This window comes from Macrotis lagotis, chromosome 1 (genome assembly GCF_037893015.1).
Source record: "Macrotis lagotis isolate mMagLag1 chromosome 1, bilby.v1.9.chrom.fasta, whole genome shotgun sequence".
Taxonomy (NCBI): Eukaryota; Metazoa; Chordata; class Mammalia; order Peramelemorphia; family Peramelidae; genus Macrotis; species Macrotis lagotis.
Window position 1 is genome coordinate 907,199,519 of NC_133658.1, and position 13,177 is coordinate 907,212,695.

The 13,177-nt window shown below is 42.1% G+C and overlaps 1 protein-coding gene across 2 annotated transcripts; it reads right to left on the bottom strand.

The window, feature by feature from the left end:
* Window positions 1–468: 468 nt before the first annotated feature.
* LOC141509651 (cell adhesion molecule CEACAM8-like) lies at window positions 469–12,321 on the bottom strand. Of its 2 annotated transcripts, XM_074219337.1 has the most exons (6): window positions 12,093–12,321; window positions 10,906–11,265; window positions 4,561–4,687; window positions 3,896–3,948; window positions 3,147–3,178; window positions 469–1,930 (listed from the first exon to the last, which is right to left on the bottom strand). In XM_074219337.1, the coding sequence occupies exons 1-6, from the start codon at window positions 12,157–12,159 to the stop codon at window positions 1,820–1,822; spliced, it is 750 nt and encodes a 249-aa protein (XP_074075438.1). In that variant the 5' UTR covers window positions 12,160–12,321; the 3' UTR covers window positions 469–1,819. The 2 variants fall into 2 exon arrangements, with proteins under 2 accessions (XP_074075438.1, XP_074075439.1); XM_074219338.1 differs by lacking the exons at window positions 469–1,930; window positions 3,147–3,178 and adding an exon at window positions 3,187–3,296.
* Window positions 12,322–13,177: the final 856 nt, after the last annotated feature.

A 13,177-nucleotide genomic window follows, 5' to 3' on the forward strand; every position in this document is an offset into this window, starting at 1 on the left:
AGGGCTGACTTTCTGGAGCCCTTCTGGAAAAGTAGCCATTCATCCTGTACTTGAATACTCTTAGTGAATGGGGAAAACATTAGCTCCAAAAGTAGCCTATACTTTGGAGAAAGATTATGCCACCCCCTAAAGCTTATCTTTTTCAATTCTTTCTACCAATCATTCTACAAATTATATGGTTTAGAAACCACCCCCCCACACCCAGTAATTCTGTTTGCCTTTTTCTGGTCACACTGCAGAGACAGAGCTCCATTCCAAAACATGGCACTTAGAACCAAACACACTGTTTCTGATTAGTTTTGACTGGGCTCCAGGGGATTGAAACTTTAACATCCCTCATCCCTCATCCCAGACTTTGTATGTCTATTAATGGAACCTGAGTGTCTGATGGACTAGTAGAGACAGATAGTCAGGATCTGGCTCTTAATTTTGAGCAGAACTTTGCTGCAGATTTTTGTCCTGAAAGTCTTTTTCTCCCATACCTCCCTTTTCTAAGGATAGTCATCAAAGAAGGACCCCCAGAAATTTGAGATAATACACTCATGTTTGAACTATTTAATTTTTGCTATAAATAGATAACAAATAAATTTTATTCAGCAACAAAACAGCAATTTTTAAGAAAAGCAAGTGAGCTTGTAGTCTGTAAAATTAAAATTGAATCTGATGAGAAGAGGAACAGGCTTTGGATTTGGGTGAGCAAGTTCTTTCCACTCTGAGCCTCCCTACATGGATTTTCTCTCTAAAAAGAGGTTTCCAGATTCAGAATGAGATCAAGTTTTGGACAGAAAACCTTCCTGCCCAAATCTGTAGAATGTTGGCTAGAACGGTAACTCACCCTTCTCCTCCATTATCCCTATTCTGATATTCTGGCTAACTAGAGTCAGACTGGATGACTTCTGAGCTTTCCTTCAATTCTGATATTAATTTGTGAATCTTGTTGTTGGGAAAGCTATTGGTGACAAGTGAGACACCCAGAGAAAGATTTCCACTGGCTGGGCAATGAAAGATAAGTTGGTGGGCTGCATCCTTCACCATTTTCCAGGGACCTCAGAATCAGCGTGATGTCTATCCTGCGATGGTGTAAACATGATCCCTGGGGATGCCCCCAGCCCTCCAAGGAGCCAAATTTATTCACACACACTTTGGGGGAAGCCATAGAGTCTAACTCTATATCCAGTTCTGAATACAAATACGGCAGTGCCTCTTTCTTTCACTAACTTCTGGCAGGAGGAGGGGATGGGGAGCAGCAGTTCCACTTCATGCATAGTAACTGGCCTAGCTAAAGGTTGTACAGAGAGAAGAAGTCATAGGTATGTGAACAGAGAGTTCTAGGAATGAAATGTCTTCATTACTACTCTCTTCCAGATCTCTGGTATCAACTTTTGGGGGGGGGGGGGGTTAGGGTTTTTTTTTTTTTTTTTGCAAGGCAGTGGGGTTAAGTGGCTTGCCCAAGGCCACATGGCTAGGTAATTATTAAGTGTCTGAGGTCAGATTTGAATTCAGGTACTCCTGACTCCAGGGCTGGTGCTCTATCCACTGCACCACCTAGCCACCCCTGTGGTATCAACTTTTAAGAAGGGAGGGATTATAAACTTCTGTGAGTACACCCAATTTGCCCTTCTCATCTGTTGATAGTGTAGGAGAGGGGCTTTCCCGGGCAGCTTTGAAGAGGTGAAAGATTGGGCTTTTCTTCTGCTTCTTCCTTGAGGTTGGTGGGAATATAATAAAGATGGGTTGTGAGGTTGGTGACTTTGAGCTTAGGAGCTAGAGAAAATCATAATAAATTTATCTGAAGTGCAGAGAAGAGGAAGGGCAGGGGTCATTTCTGTTTGATTTCTGAGTAAATATTCTCTAATGGTAGTTGAGACTGAACCATGGTATGCTGTTTCTGGGTCCTGAAGTCAATGGTGATATAGGATATTTCCTCAATCTGAAAAACAAAGAGAGGAATCAGTTGGGAGACACATTGTACAAGGGAGAAAGATATCAATCCTCAAGTTCCTTCCAATTCATGGTATCTAAGATTTACAGACTCTCAGGAGTAGAAAGGATCAGATTCAGAATAACTCACACTGGGAGCACAGGTAGAATGCCCCTGGGGCACTCCTTTGCCAGTAGCTGGTTAGACAATATTTGAATACCCCTGAGGTAGCCCATTCAACTTTTGAATTTTGTTCATTCAGTCATTTTCAGTCATGTCTGACTCTTCATGACCCCTTTTTTCTGTTTTCTGGAAAAGATACTAAAGTAATTTGCTATTTCCTTTTCTAGTTCTTTTAACAGATGGGGAACTTGAGGCAAATAGAGTTAAATGAGTTGCAAAGCAAGTGAATATTTCCCTTCATTTTAAGGGAAGCAACTTTTCTTTTATGAAAGGGATAACATTTTTGTGATTCTGAACTATACTTACTGTCTCAATTCTATTTCCCCTGTGAATTCTCTTGTTTTGGACATGTTCCTTGTAGGGGCAGGGCTATGCCATATTTATATATCCCTACTAGGAAGCTTACTAGCTAAAAGGACCAAAGAGACCAGGGGACACAGTGGATAGAGCCCTGAACCTAGAGTTAGGAAGAACTGAGTTCTCATCCAGTGTTAGACCCTTATAAACTATATTACTCCAGACAAGTCACTTAACCTTTGTTTTCCTTGAATACACTGGAGGAGGGGATAACCAACCACTGTGGTATCTCTGCCAAGAGAACCCCAATGGGGTTTGGTGGGTTTTGGTCCATGGGGTTACAAAGAGGCAGCACAATTGAGAAGTACAGAGCACAGGCGTCTGAAATAAGTAAAAAGTTGATAGAAGTGGGTTGAAGGTGGGTCACCTGAGTGGCCACAGTCAGCTAGAGAGTCAGCCTCTTAAGAAATGGATGTGCATGTGGATTGATAAGAAGAGGGTCAGTGAGGTGGGAAGGATGGAACTAAGGGGACTGAGTGTGAGTCCTCTCCCTGTTTCTGATGACCCTCAGTTTCCTCACCAACTAGACGAGAAGGCTCATGTCATGGGGCCAAATGAGAGGGTAGTGCTTTGTAAACTTTAAAGTGCTATGTGTAGGCAAGTTCTTATAGTTATTATCAGCTAATTTCTCTCTATTTAGCTTGTATTGACAGAACTATCCCCTGGTGGGAATGATGAAGCTTACCTTGTTAGGTGAGGTGTCAGAGCAGGTCTGACCTGGGGAAGCAGAAGGACAACAGTTAGAAATCAGCAGCAAGTCTGTCCTGGGCAGGGAGCTAGAGAGTTCACATCATCCTTTTCCTCAATTCATGTCCTGGCCTAGAATTCTCACATTCTTTCCAGTGAAAAGAAAGGAGGAAGAAGGAGAAAACTGTATCAGGGACCTGGGCATAATAAAGTGACCACCAACCTCAGGAGGAAATACCTCCTCTGTGCTCACAATCCTGGAGCAGCAACCTTAAACCCAGAGGATTGGCATGGAGAAGTGTCCATTGCAGATTTCACCTATCTTAAAGGTCTCAGAATGGCCTTTATTTCCCTTTAGAGAGATTCCTCTGTAGCAATTTCCAGTCAAGAGGTGGGACAGGAGGATCCAAGAACACACAGGGAAAAGTCCATCAGAGGAAGAGGGGAAGGAAGAAGGGGGAGAAAAAACTCTGGGAAATAGGTCACTGTGATGCAGGCCTGATTAGGAATGAATGGTTCTGCTAGTCTGTGGTGCAGAGGAAAGTCAGGGTCTTTCTCCTCAGGGTTTGGAGGGCACACTCCCAAGTCCCCATTGCAAGTTAGATCAGGAAGGACCTGGCTATGGAAAGACAAAGGTGCCTAAATGGAGTAAGACACAGGACTGAAGACTGGAAGAATCTTTCAGGGAAAGGAAACCCCAGTAGAACCAGAAGGTCATAAATGGGTTTGATCAGTGCCTTTACTTACTGTGGTTGGGTGTTGAGGATTTCTGGTCTTCAGGAAGATGATTCTCACTGGCCCTGAATAAATATTAAATCTAATATGAGATAGCAATCGGAGCACTGAACCCCCTGAGTAGAAGACACATGGAGTATAGTATTGTTTTTGGATACCTTTAGATTTCATGCATTCTCCCTTGGTATCTAAGCTCCTTTTCCCTGAAGTACAACTGCCTCATCATTGATTGATTTACCCTTAGATACCATGATTCTCCTACTCAACTATACAGTCTGGATCTGCCTCAGTGACCTTTTCCCTCACTTGGTTTCTAACTCAGTAGTAGTAATCTCTTTTCTCCCTGCTGCCCCTTCCATCCTTTACTTCTGCCTTTTTGAACATCATGCCTTTGTTTGGGGGAGGTCTGAGAAAAATGCTTAGGTTGAGTTCCACTCCAATGAGGAAATGAATATCTGTTTCCAAAAAGCAATTAAACATGAGGGATGGAAGAGGATGACAGTCCAGAGAAGGAGGTCATCCAAGGGAATTAGCTCTAAAAAATAGGAGTTTGGGAAAGAAAGATAGACCAGGTCCCAGAAGTGAATGCAGGGTCCAGATTGTAGAAGATGTTGGTCTGTCTGACCCATTCAGGGAGATACTAGGAAGAAGGAAAAGAAAAATAAGTAACATTCTACCCTCCAGTCTTTCCGAAGAACAGGAAATAGATGAGACCTCCAGTGAGAGCCGCTCCAGCAAGGAAGAAGCCAGTGATGGCCCATTTAGAGAGTGAGGAACCTTTGTCTCTTTCTGTAGATTCTTCTTCTGTGGATAGAAAAGAGGGGAAAAAACTTTAGTATTTTTGAGGGGTCCCCAACTTGTTATACCTGGCACTCTATATAGTCCTAATAAATATTGGTTGATCAGTGAAGAAGACTTGGCCTTTTGACAAGGTCACATTTCTGGATATCTGGAAAACACCTGCAGTCATTTTGGACAAGCCCATAAAACTCTTCTTGGCCAATCTCTGATCTTATGATTTCCTCCCCACATTGTTCCAGTGTCCTTCTTTGTCTCTATTGAGACTCAAATTGGGAATCACCTTTGATGTTCTCTCTTCTTTTAAGCCTCATAGCTAACCTCAAATTTAATTGCTGTTCTCTCTTCTTTAAACCTCATATCTAATGGGTTAATAATTCCATCTACTTTTGAATGCTCCTGTGAGGATAAAATGAGGCAATATTTGTAAAATTCTTCATAAAGTATTAGTATAATATAACACCTGTTCTAGAACATAGTTCTAACTGTTGTCCTTCTGCTTCCCCAGGTCAAATATGTTAGTATCCCTAACTTTAGGGTTGGTTGCTGGCATCTCTAATATCTACTCTCTGTTCTCATCTTCTACTGTGATTCCCTCATCCTTTCTCTTCCAGATTATGACAATAGTTTTGGGATCATTTTTCCATACTTCTCCAATTCATCTTCATATCCCTTTGCCCATCTAATCTCCTTTAAATGGCAGTCTGGTTGCATCACTTTTCACCTCACAAAACTTTAAATGAGGGTCTCATATCTGTCCCTGAAAGACAGTGCATTGAAACTCTGGGTTTGGAATCTGGAATCTCAGATTGGTATCCTGGTCCTATCACTTTGCTGGCTGTGGAATCTTGGATAACTTCTTGCTCTTCTCAGGACATTCATCTCCCCATCTCTAAATTGATGCAGTGTGGGCTTGATGATCTATCTCTTATCATCCATCCCAGCTTTAAATCCTGTGGGCTTACCATTTTCTACCTCACCACCACCCAGACCAAATTCAAACTCTCATTATTTCCCATCAGAATTTTTTCATAGCCTCCTTACTGATATTACTGTGTCTCATATTACTGTGTCTCTCTTCAACCCATGTCCTTCATATTTGTATTGTCATTGATGAGAATCATTACCATCTGCAACAGGATGGAATAAGATTTGTTAATTGAAATGAAAATACTTCCTCTGGACCAGAGAAACAATGACAAAGCAGTCCCTAAACAACCAGTTCTTCAGAATGAAGTTATTTAGTCTATAATTTTCCATTTTGTCTTCCGGGTTCCTTTACCAAATACAATTTTTATTGCTTTGTGATCAGCATAAAATGTGATTAACATTCTTATTTTGCATTCATTGGCATATCTGGCATTTTTACATCTTACTTTTTTTGCAATGCATTTTTGCATTATCCATGTTTGAGTAGTTTTTAATGCCCTAATGGTTGGTCAGTTTCTGTAAAAGTCTCACACCTGACTGAGAAATATGTATGCTCTTTTCTTAATATCCAGACATACATCATATCTAACTTTTATACAATTCTACTCATCTTTAACCACTTTCTCTCCTTTTTTTTCTAATATCTGTCCTGGCCCTAGGTACACATTAAAGTCCCTTACTGGTGTAGTTTTATTCTCTCAAAATTTGTTTAGTTTTTCTTTTAAGTATTTAAATGTTCTGTCAGTGCATAGTCATTGTTTTATTGGTATAGTAATTCATTGTCTACGGTGCTTTTCATTGTACTGCTTATTTTTTTTAAATCAAATCCATTTTTGCTATTATCTTTTCTCAGGTCATGATTAGTAATGTGTTTTTTTTCTGATTTAGCTAATGCATAATAGATTTCGCTCCAGTCCTTTATGAATCTTTATATTTCTACTGTGCTCCCTATAGACAACATATTGTTTGATTTTTCTGTTGACCTTTTCTGTTTTATGGGTGAGTTAATTTTTTTACATTCACATTTATAAAAATTAACTGTGTGTTTCTCTCCTTGTCCTCTTATACTTTTTCCTCCCTTCTCTCACCCTCTTCACTCTATAAAGAAGGAAGTATGATAGAAGAATATTTGGAAGCCTTCTACTTCATTAGAAATCCATTATTCTCCTTTAGAATTATATTCAGTTGTATTGGTTATGTTATTATGGCTGGTACGTCTATATTTTTGCCTTCTAGAATATCAAATTCCAATATCCCCACACTTTTGTAGTGAAAGTTTCTACATGTCATGTGACTCTTGAGCACTCTCTTTTTAAATATTTTTTTTTCTTTAATCTGGAAGCTCTTGATTTTGCTAAGATAGTCCTGGTAGTTTTCATTTAGGATATTTTTCCAGAAGAATTTTTTCTATTTTTGCTTTGCCTTTTCATTCTCACACTTCTGCAGTTTTCTTTCATGAATTCTTAAAATTTGATTCTAAATTCTTTTTTCGTTTTTAGGTGGGTTCTTTCAGATTTCTCCTTGATCTGTATTCCAGGTCAGCTTTTTGTTTTGCTTCGAAATTGTTTCACTATTTGGATTTTATTTTAAAATTTCCTATTATCTCATGAGTTCATTAATTTCTATTTGCTTTTGTTTGCTAGTGTCAGGTCTACAATGGTGTTGCCATGACCCAAATCTAAGGTGAGAGTTTGTCAAATGCAGGTAAGGATTCTGCTTCTTGGGAAACATATGAATCCCTTCCACTGGGCTGTTAATCTGCTTCTAAGTCTTTCCTCCATAGTTAAAATGTAGAGAGGATAGGGTGCTGGACTTGGAGCTAGGAAAACCTGAATTCAAATATAGAGCCATTTGTCAGCTGGATGATCAAAAAGTTTACTGAAACTTTTTTTTCCCTCGATTTACTCATCTGAAAAATGCGGTTGATAATTTTATCTATCTCAGAATGCTCTTGTGAGGATAAAATGAGGCAATATTTGTAAAATTCTTCATAAAGTCTTATGTATAATATAAGAACTAATTTTATTTTTTAAAAAAAATTACACTCTTAAAACAGCTATTGGGGTAGCTAGATGGCACCGTGGATAGAGCACCGGCCCCAGAGTCAGCAGGACCTAAGTTCAAATCTGATCTCAGACACTTAATAATTACCTAGCTGTATGGCCTTGGGCAAGCCACTTAACCCCATTGCTTTCCAAAATAACCCCTAAAATATATAAAATAAATAAAACAGCTATTGCTTCATTTCTTCCATGTAGTCTAGTTGACTTTGTGCCTACGCTATGTTTTTTTATTTGAAATTTTGCTTGTAGATATTTTAGATTGATTTTTTTGTTGAATTTGTATTTTGGGCATTCCTGTCTCCCTGATATCTTTATTTTCATGGAATTTCATGGGATGAATTTTTTTAAATTTATTCAGTCTTCTGGTTTTACTTCCTCAATTGTTATGTTGTATTAGGGCCAGGATCTGCACTTTTCTAGAAGACATATCTGTTATTTATTTGTATTCCTGGTATCTTTCTGCTTCTTCTCTGGGTATTCTGTTTTGTGTTATGTAGGGACATTAGGAATGGCAAACAACAGTGACCTGCTAACTTTCAGTCTTATCTAGAGTGAATTATGCTCTCCTTGCCTGAGTTTGACAAGCTCTGACCTTAGATTAGGGTCATGGCAACATCACTGCAGACTTGACCCTGGTTGGTATTCCAGTAGACTACTACTGGCTGCAAGATCCTGGAAATACATCAGTGCAGCCTTCCCCCTACTCTGAGCTCTCTGCCTGATTGCTCCGATGCTGTCTCAAACCCAGATAATGGATAGATGAAACTCCAGTTCCTTATCTACTACACAGCTGCTCCCAGCCCTCAGACTGCAGAGTTGATTGTTGGTTCCTCTTTCCGTTCATCTCCACTGAATCACTGAGTACCCTAAGTACCCAGCTCCATGTTAGAAAAGAGAAGGAACCGCAGAGGGTGGTCTGAGATTCCCCAGGGAGCTCACTCATCATGGATACTCCTTGTTCTCTTGATCCTTAAAACAGATCTCCCCCAGGAAACTTTTCCTGAAGTCTTCTTATCCTAGGGCCTTCCCTCCCTCCTGACTTTATATCTAGTTAGAGGGCCTACCTGGGAGCCAAGAGGATTTCAGTGGCAGGGCTGCCTCAGCACATACCAGCTACTGGACAACCCCTCTCCCTTAGTACCCAAGAGAATTCCCTAAGACCAGGATTTGAAGACAAGGTGCCAGTCTCTGTTGTTGGAGGCTGTTGCCTCCCCTAAGAATTCCTTCTACCCAGGAAATCATCAGCCTTGGAAAGATTTCTATTCTCATATTTATTCCATAGAACTATGCTCCTTCAGGGCAATGATACTGATTTTTTTAAAATTTTTTACCTCCAGTCCTTAGTCCAATGACTTTGCATGCAGTAGGTGCCTAATAAATGCTTGGGGATCAACATATGATTCCCAGGACCTTCCTTCCACATATCTTCTGCCCAGGAGCTGAGGGACAGAAAGATCACTATGGATGAGCAACAAGGTGCTCTCCTAACACTGACTCTTACCTCTGACCTTGTAACCACTGAATGTTATCTTGCCACAGGCAGAAGTCTAAAACAATTTCTAGGGGGCAACTAGGTGGCACAGTGGATAGAGCACCAGCCCTGGAGTCAGGAGGACCTGAAATCAAATCCAATCTCAGACACTTAATAATTATGTAAGGGGTGTGACACTGGGTAAGTCACTCTTAACCCCACTGCCTTAAATGAAAGGGAAAGAGAAACAATTTCCAGAAGACACCATGGAAGATAGCTTTTGAATGTACTGACTTGTCTCCCACTCCCCTCCCCATACAATCACAGAGCTGGAGATCCCCCAGAAACCTCTGGGATTCTTTGCTTCTAGGTCTCAAAGATCAACTTGTCTAACTCATACCTAATGAGGGATCACTAATCAAACATCTCTGCTAAATGATCATTTAGTATTCCCAGAGCTGGGGAAGTCACTCTTTCCTGAGATAGTCTTCTGTGGTAGGAGTAATTAAGGTTTACAGTGGATGGAATGTTGAACACAGGGTCAGGATGGTCTGAAATCGAATCCTACCTCAAACACTCACTAGCTGTGTAACTCTGGCCAAGTCACACTCTCCCTTGACCTTTTCTATAAAAATGAAGATCATACAGGTGTTCTCCCTCTGGATTCCTTGTCCCAGATCTTGAACCATTGGCGTGAATAGATATCCAGATGGTCCTGGGCATCTAGGTAGCCAGGCTTCTGGCTGTTGGGGGAGTGGTTAATCAGGACTTCACTTCTGCTAGACCCAGCAGACAGAGAGTGTCATTGCCATTTCCAAACCCAGCAATGCTCTCCCTACCTCATGGACTTTTAAATGTCTCCGGGTAAGTAAACTTCAGGAAGAGGCTACCTGCCTTAAGCACACCTGGAGGGTTTCCGGTGACATTTTGAGCCCTCAGTAGCCTCTCCTAATATCACAGTATAGCCTAGGAAAGCTGAGAGGAAGAAGGAAGTTACTCCCCCAAATACTGACTGCCCCCTCCCAATCACCTTTATCTCCCAAGATTTCTGGACCCAAAGTCTCTCTAAAGGACTCTATCTAGGTTTGCAGCTTGGACAATACAAGATAAACTAGGTCAGTATCAAGCTGATGTCCCTTACCCAACACCCTCCTTTCTCCATTCTCCCCTCAGATTTCCCAGAGTTCATTAGGAGCCTCAAAAGATCTCAAAAGATACTGGGATATAAGCTTTTGAGGACAAGGTTGGATAGCACAGGATCCCTGGGAAAACATGAGGCAGAGCTGCTTTTCTCAATCCATCTTGGTCCTAGCCGACTTAAACCTTCACATGTTCTCCAGCTGCTTAGGAAGAGCTCTAGACATGAGATCAGGAGGTCTGGATTCCTATTCCAGAACCCTTAGGCTGCTCCTGGTGCTAAGCATTATCTGGATGACTATGTTCAGGATGGCCTAATAGTCTAACCCATAAACACATAGCCCAGCAGATCCACTGTGACCCCAAGCGGGAGAGACAGAAGGAGGCCTTTTGTTGTCCATATCCTTGGGGCCTCAACAGCAGGGGAGCTCTGATCTCTCCTGTGGTCTCTATGACTGATAATCTAGGTCTGGGTGTGTGGGTTCTCACCTTCTTGAGTTCCTTTTTTAGGGGATGAATCACGTTCTATTTCCCTGCTCTCCAGGAAAGGAACTTAGGGGAGTCTCTCAGGTTAGACACAGGAAGGACTTTGAAGCATGATTCATGGAAAGCCAAGCACTTACCATTCACTGCTAATTGTCCTCTTGCTGTCACAGCTATCACACCTTTAGAATCAACAATTTGTACAATGTAGACATCAGTATCATTGAGGGTGAGGTTGGGGATGAGCAGGGAGCCATTGGGGAACACTCTCTCCCGTTTATTTTCTGGTATCTGCACTCTAGTAGGAATATGGTAGGCAACGAATCTGTTGGAGGAGTCTGTTGTCTTTCTGTACCAATTATAGCTGAAAGCGTTCCCTAAGAATCCATGGATGTCCAAGGTGACGCTGCTGCCCACTGTCCCATTGGGAGGGTTTGGCATAATAGTGATGGAATCACTTTGAACAGGTGTTGTCTGGATGCACCAGCTGACGATGGAGGCTGAGGGGAGACAAAGAAGGCAGAGGTCAGCAGGGTCCCCCTCCCATCCACAGAGACCCAGGTCACTAAGTTGGTCCCTAATGTAAGGATGAGGGCTGCTAAATCTGTCCCAGGATCTCCTAGGGAACAGTAGGCTTTGTTTGAAGTGAGAATTTTTCCCCATTTAACCCTGGGTATATTTAAAGGCTGACAGAATTTAGCTCCAAAACAGCCCTGGGAGGAGGGTTGTATTCCAGGTGAACACAAACTAAGAGGGATTAATGACCTGGCCACGGTCACCCAGCTGGGATCCAAACTCAGGTCTCCTCTAACTGTAAAGTCTCCCCTAGGGGCAGCTAGGTGGCGTAGTGGATAAAGCACCGGCCCTGGAGTCAGGAGTACCTGGGTTTAAATCCGGTCTCAGACACTTAATAATTACCTAAATTACCTAGCTGTGTGGCCTTGGGCAAGCCACTTAACCCCGTTTGCCTTGCAAAAACCTAAAAAAAAAAGTCTCCCCTAGCTTCTTTAGAGGCACTAGGATTATCTTACCCTGAGTCTCAGGGATGTGGACTGAAAGCCTGAGTCTGTCTGTCTGTCTGTCTGTCTGTCTCTCTCTCTCTCTCTCTCTCTCTCTCTCTCTCTCTCTCTCTCTCTCTCTCTCTCTCTCTGACTGACTCAAGGAAGACTCCTCTGGCCAGGTCTACAGAGACTATCTCTGGGACAGATCCTCCTTGGACCAGTTTCCTCCCTGCTGGTCTTTGACTTGATTCACATGTCTACACCAGAACTAGAATCTCCCCCGGCTCCCTTTCCTCCCTGGGTCCCCAGCACAGGGGGCATCTCACTTGCAACCAGGAGCCCTTTCCGAGCGCTGTCTTGACTGTGAGGAGTTCTTGAGTGGCTCTTCATCATTCCTTACTCCCCACTAGATGTGACCGTGCTTCTGCCTTCCTCTCCTGAGAGTGGTCTTCTATTTAGAGCGTTCAAATGCAGACCCTGTTGGTGTCCAGACCAAGGTGGTATCTCTCCACCACCCGGACCTGTCTCTGCTCTGTCTCCTCCTTCTCAAGAGGACTGAGGTCTTTTCTTATTTTCTACCACCACTACCCTCACTTCCCCCACCACTACCCTCTGCAGTCACATATTTTCCTTCCTGTCCTGAAGGCAGTAAGAATCAAATACTGGTCTTTTGACTACAAATTCTGCTTCAGGTCCAGCCCAAGCTCAGCTATGGGACTCCTACAGTGTGTACCTTGAGGGTAAGACAGAGCTTATTGCTTCCTCTACATAGAAAATGCCAAATGGGGTGTCCTGGCTGGACAAGGCCTGGGATTATGTGGCCATGTGTTGTAGGATCATTGAAATTAACTTTGTTGTCCTCCCTCTGACTTCCCTTCTGCTGGGGACCCCTGTGTATTCTCTGATTTCTCCAGGTAGCTGATATCCATTTCCCAAGGGCCAGGCCCTTTATTCTAGGGAGGCTCAGATGCCCTTCAATAAAGTTCTTTTTTGTTAATTAGTTTTGTCTGACTCTTTGTGACCAAATCTAGGATTTTCTTGGCAAAGATCCTGGCATAGTTTGGAAATTTCTTCTCCAAATCATTTTAAAGGCAAACATGGTTAAGTGACTCTCCCAAGGTCACACAGTTAAGAAGTGTTTGAAGTCAAATTGAATTCAGATCCTTCTATTGTTTGGTTTAGCACTCCATCCACTGTACTATCAAGCAACCTGGGCTATTCGTGGAATCTTTCTCAAGAAGTCTGGTACTAAGCATAACCTTTGACTGAGTTCTGTATTCCAAAAAAGATTTTTTTAATGAAAATGACCTATATATACAAAAGGATCGGTTGCAACTCTTTTATAGTGGCAAAGAGTTGGAAATTGAGGAGCCATCTGTTTCAGATGTTGCTAGCCCTGCTGTGCCAAGTC

Excerpts from the sequence above, each read along its gene's own strand:
- LOC141509651 (XM_074219337.1), bottom strand. The coding sequence starts at position 12,159 with ATGATGAAGAGCCACTCAAGAACTCCTCACAGTCAAGACAGCGCTCGG. Across the intron at positions 11,266-12,092 it reads GAAAGGGCTCCTGGTTGCAA|CCTCCATCGTCAGCTGGTGC; the intron begins GTGAGATGCCCC and ends GTCTCCCCTCAG. Across the intron at positions 1,931-3,146 it reads CTGACACCTCACCTAACAAG|ATTGAGGAAATATCCTATAT; the intron begins GTAAGCTTCATC and ends TTTGTTTTTCAG.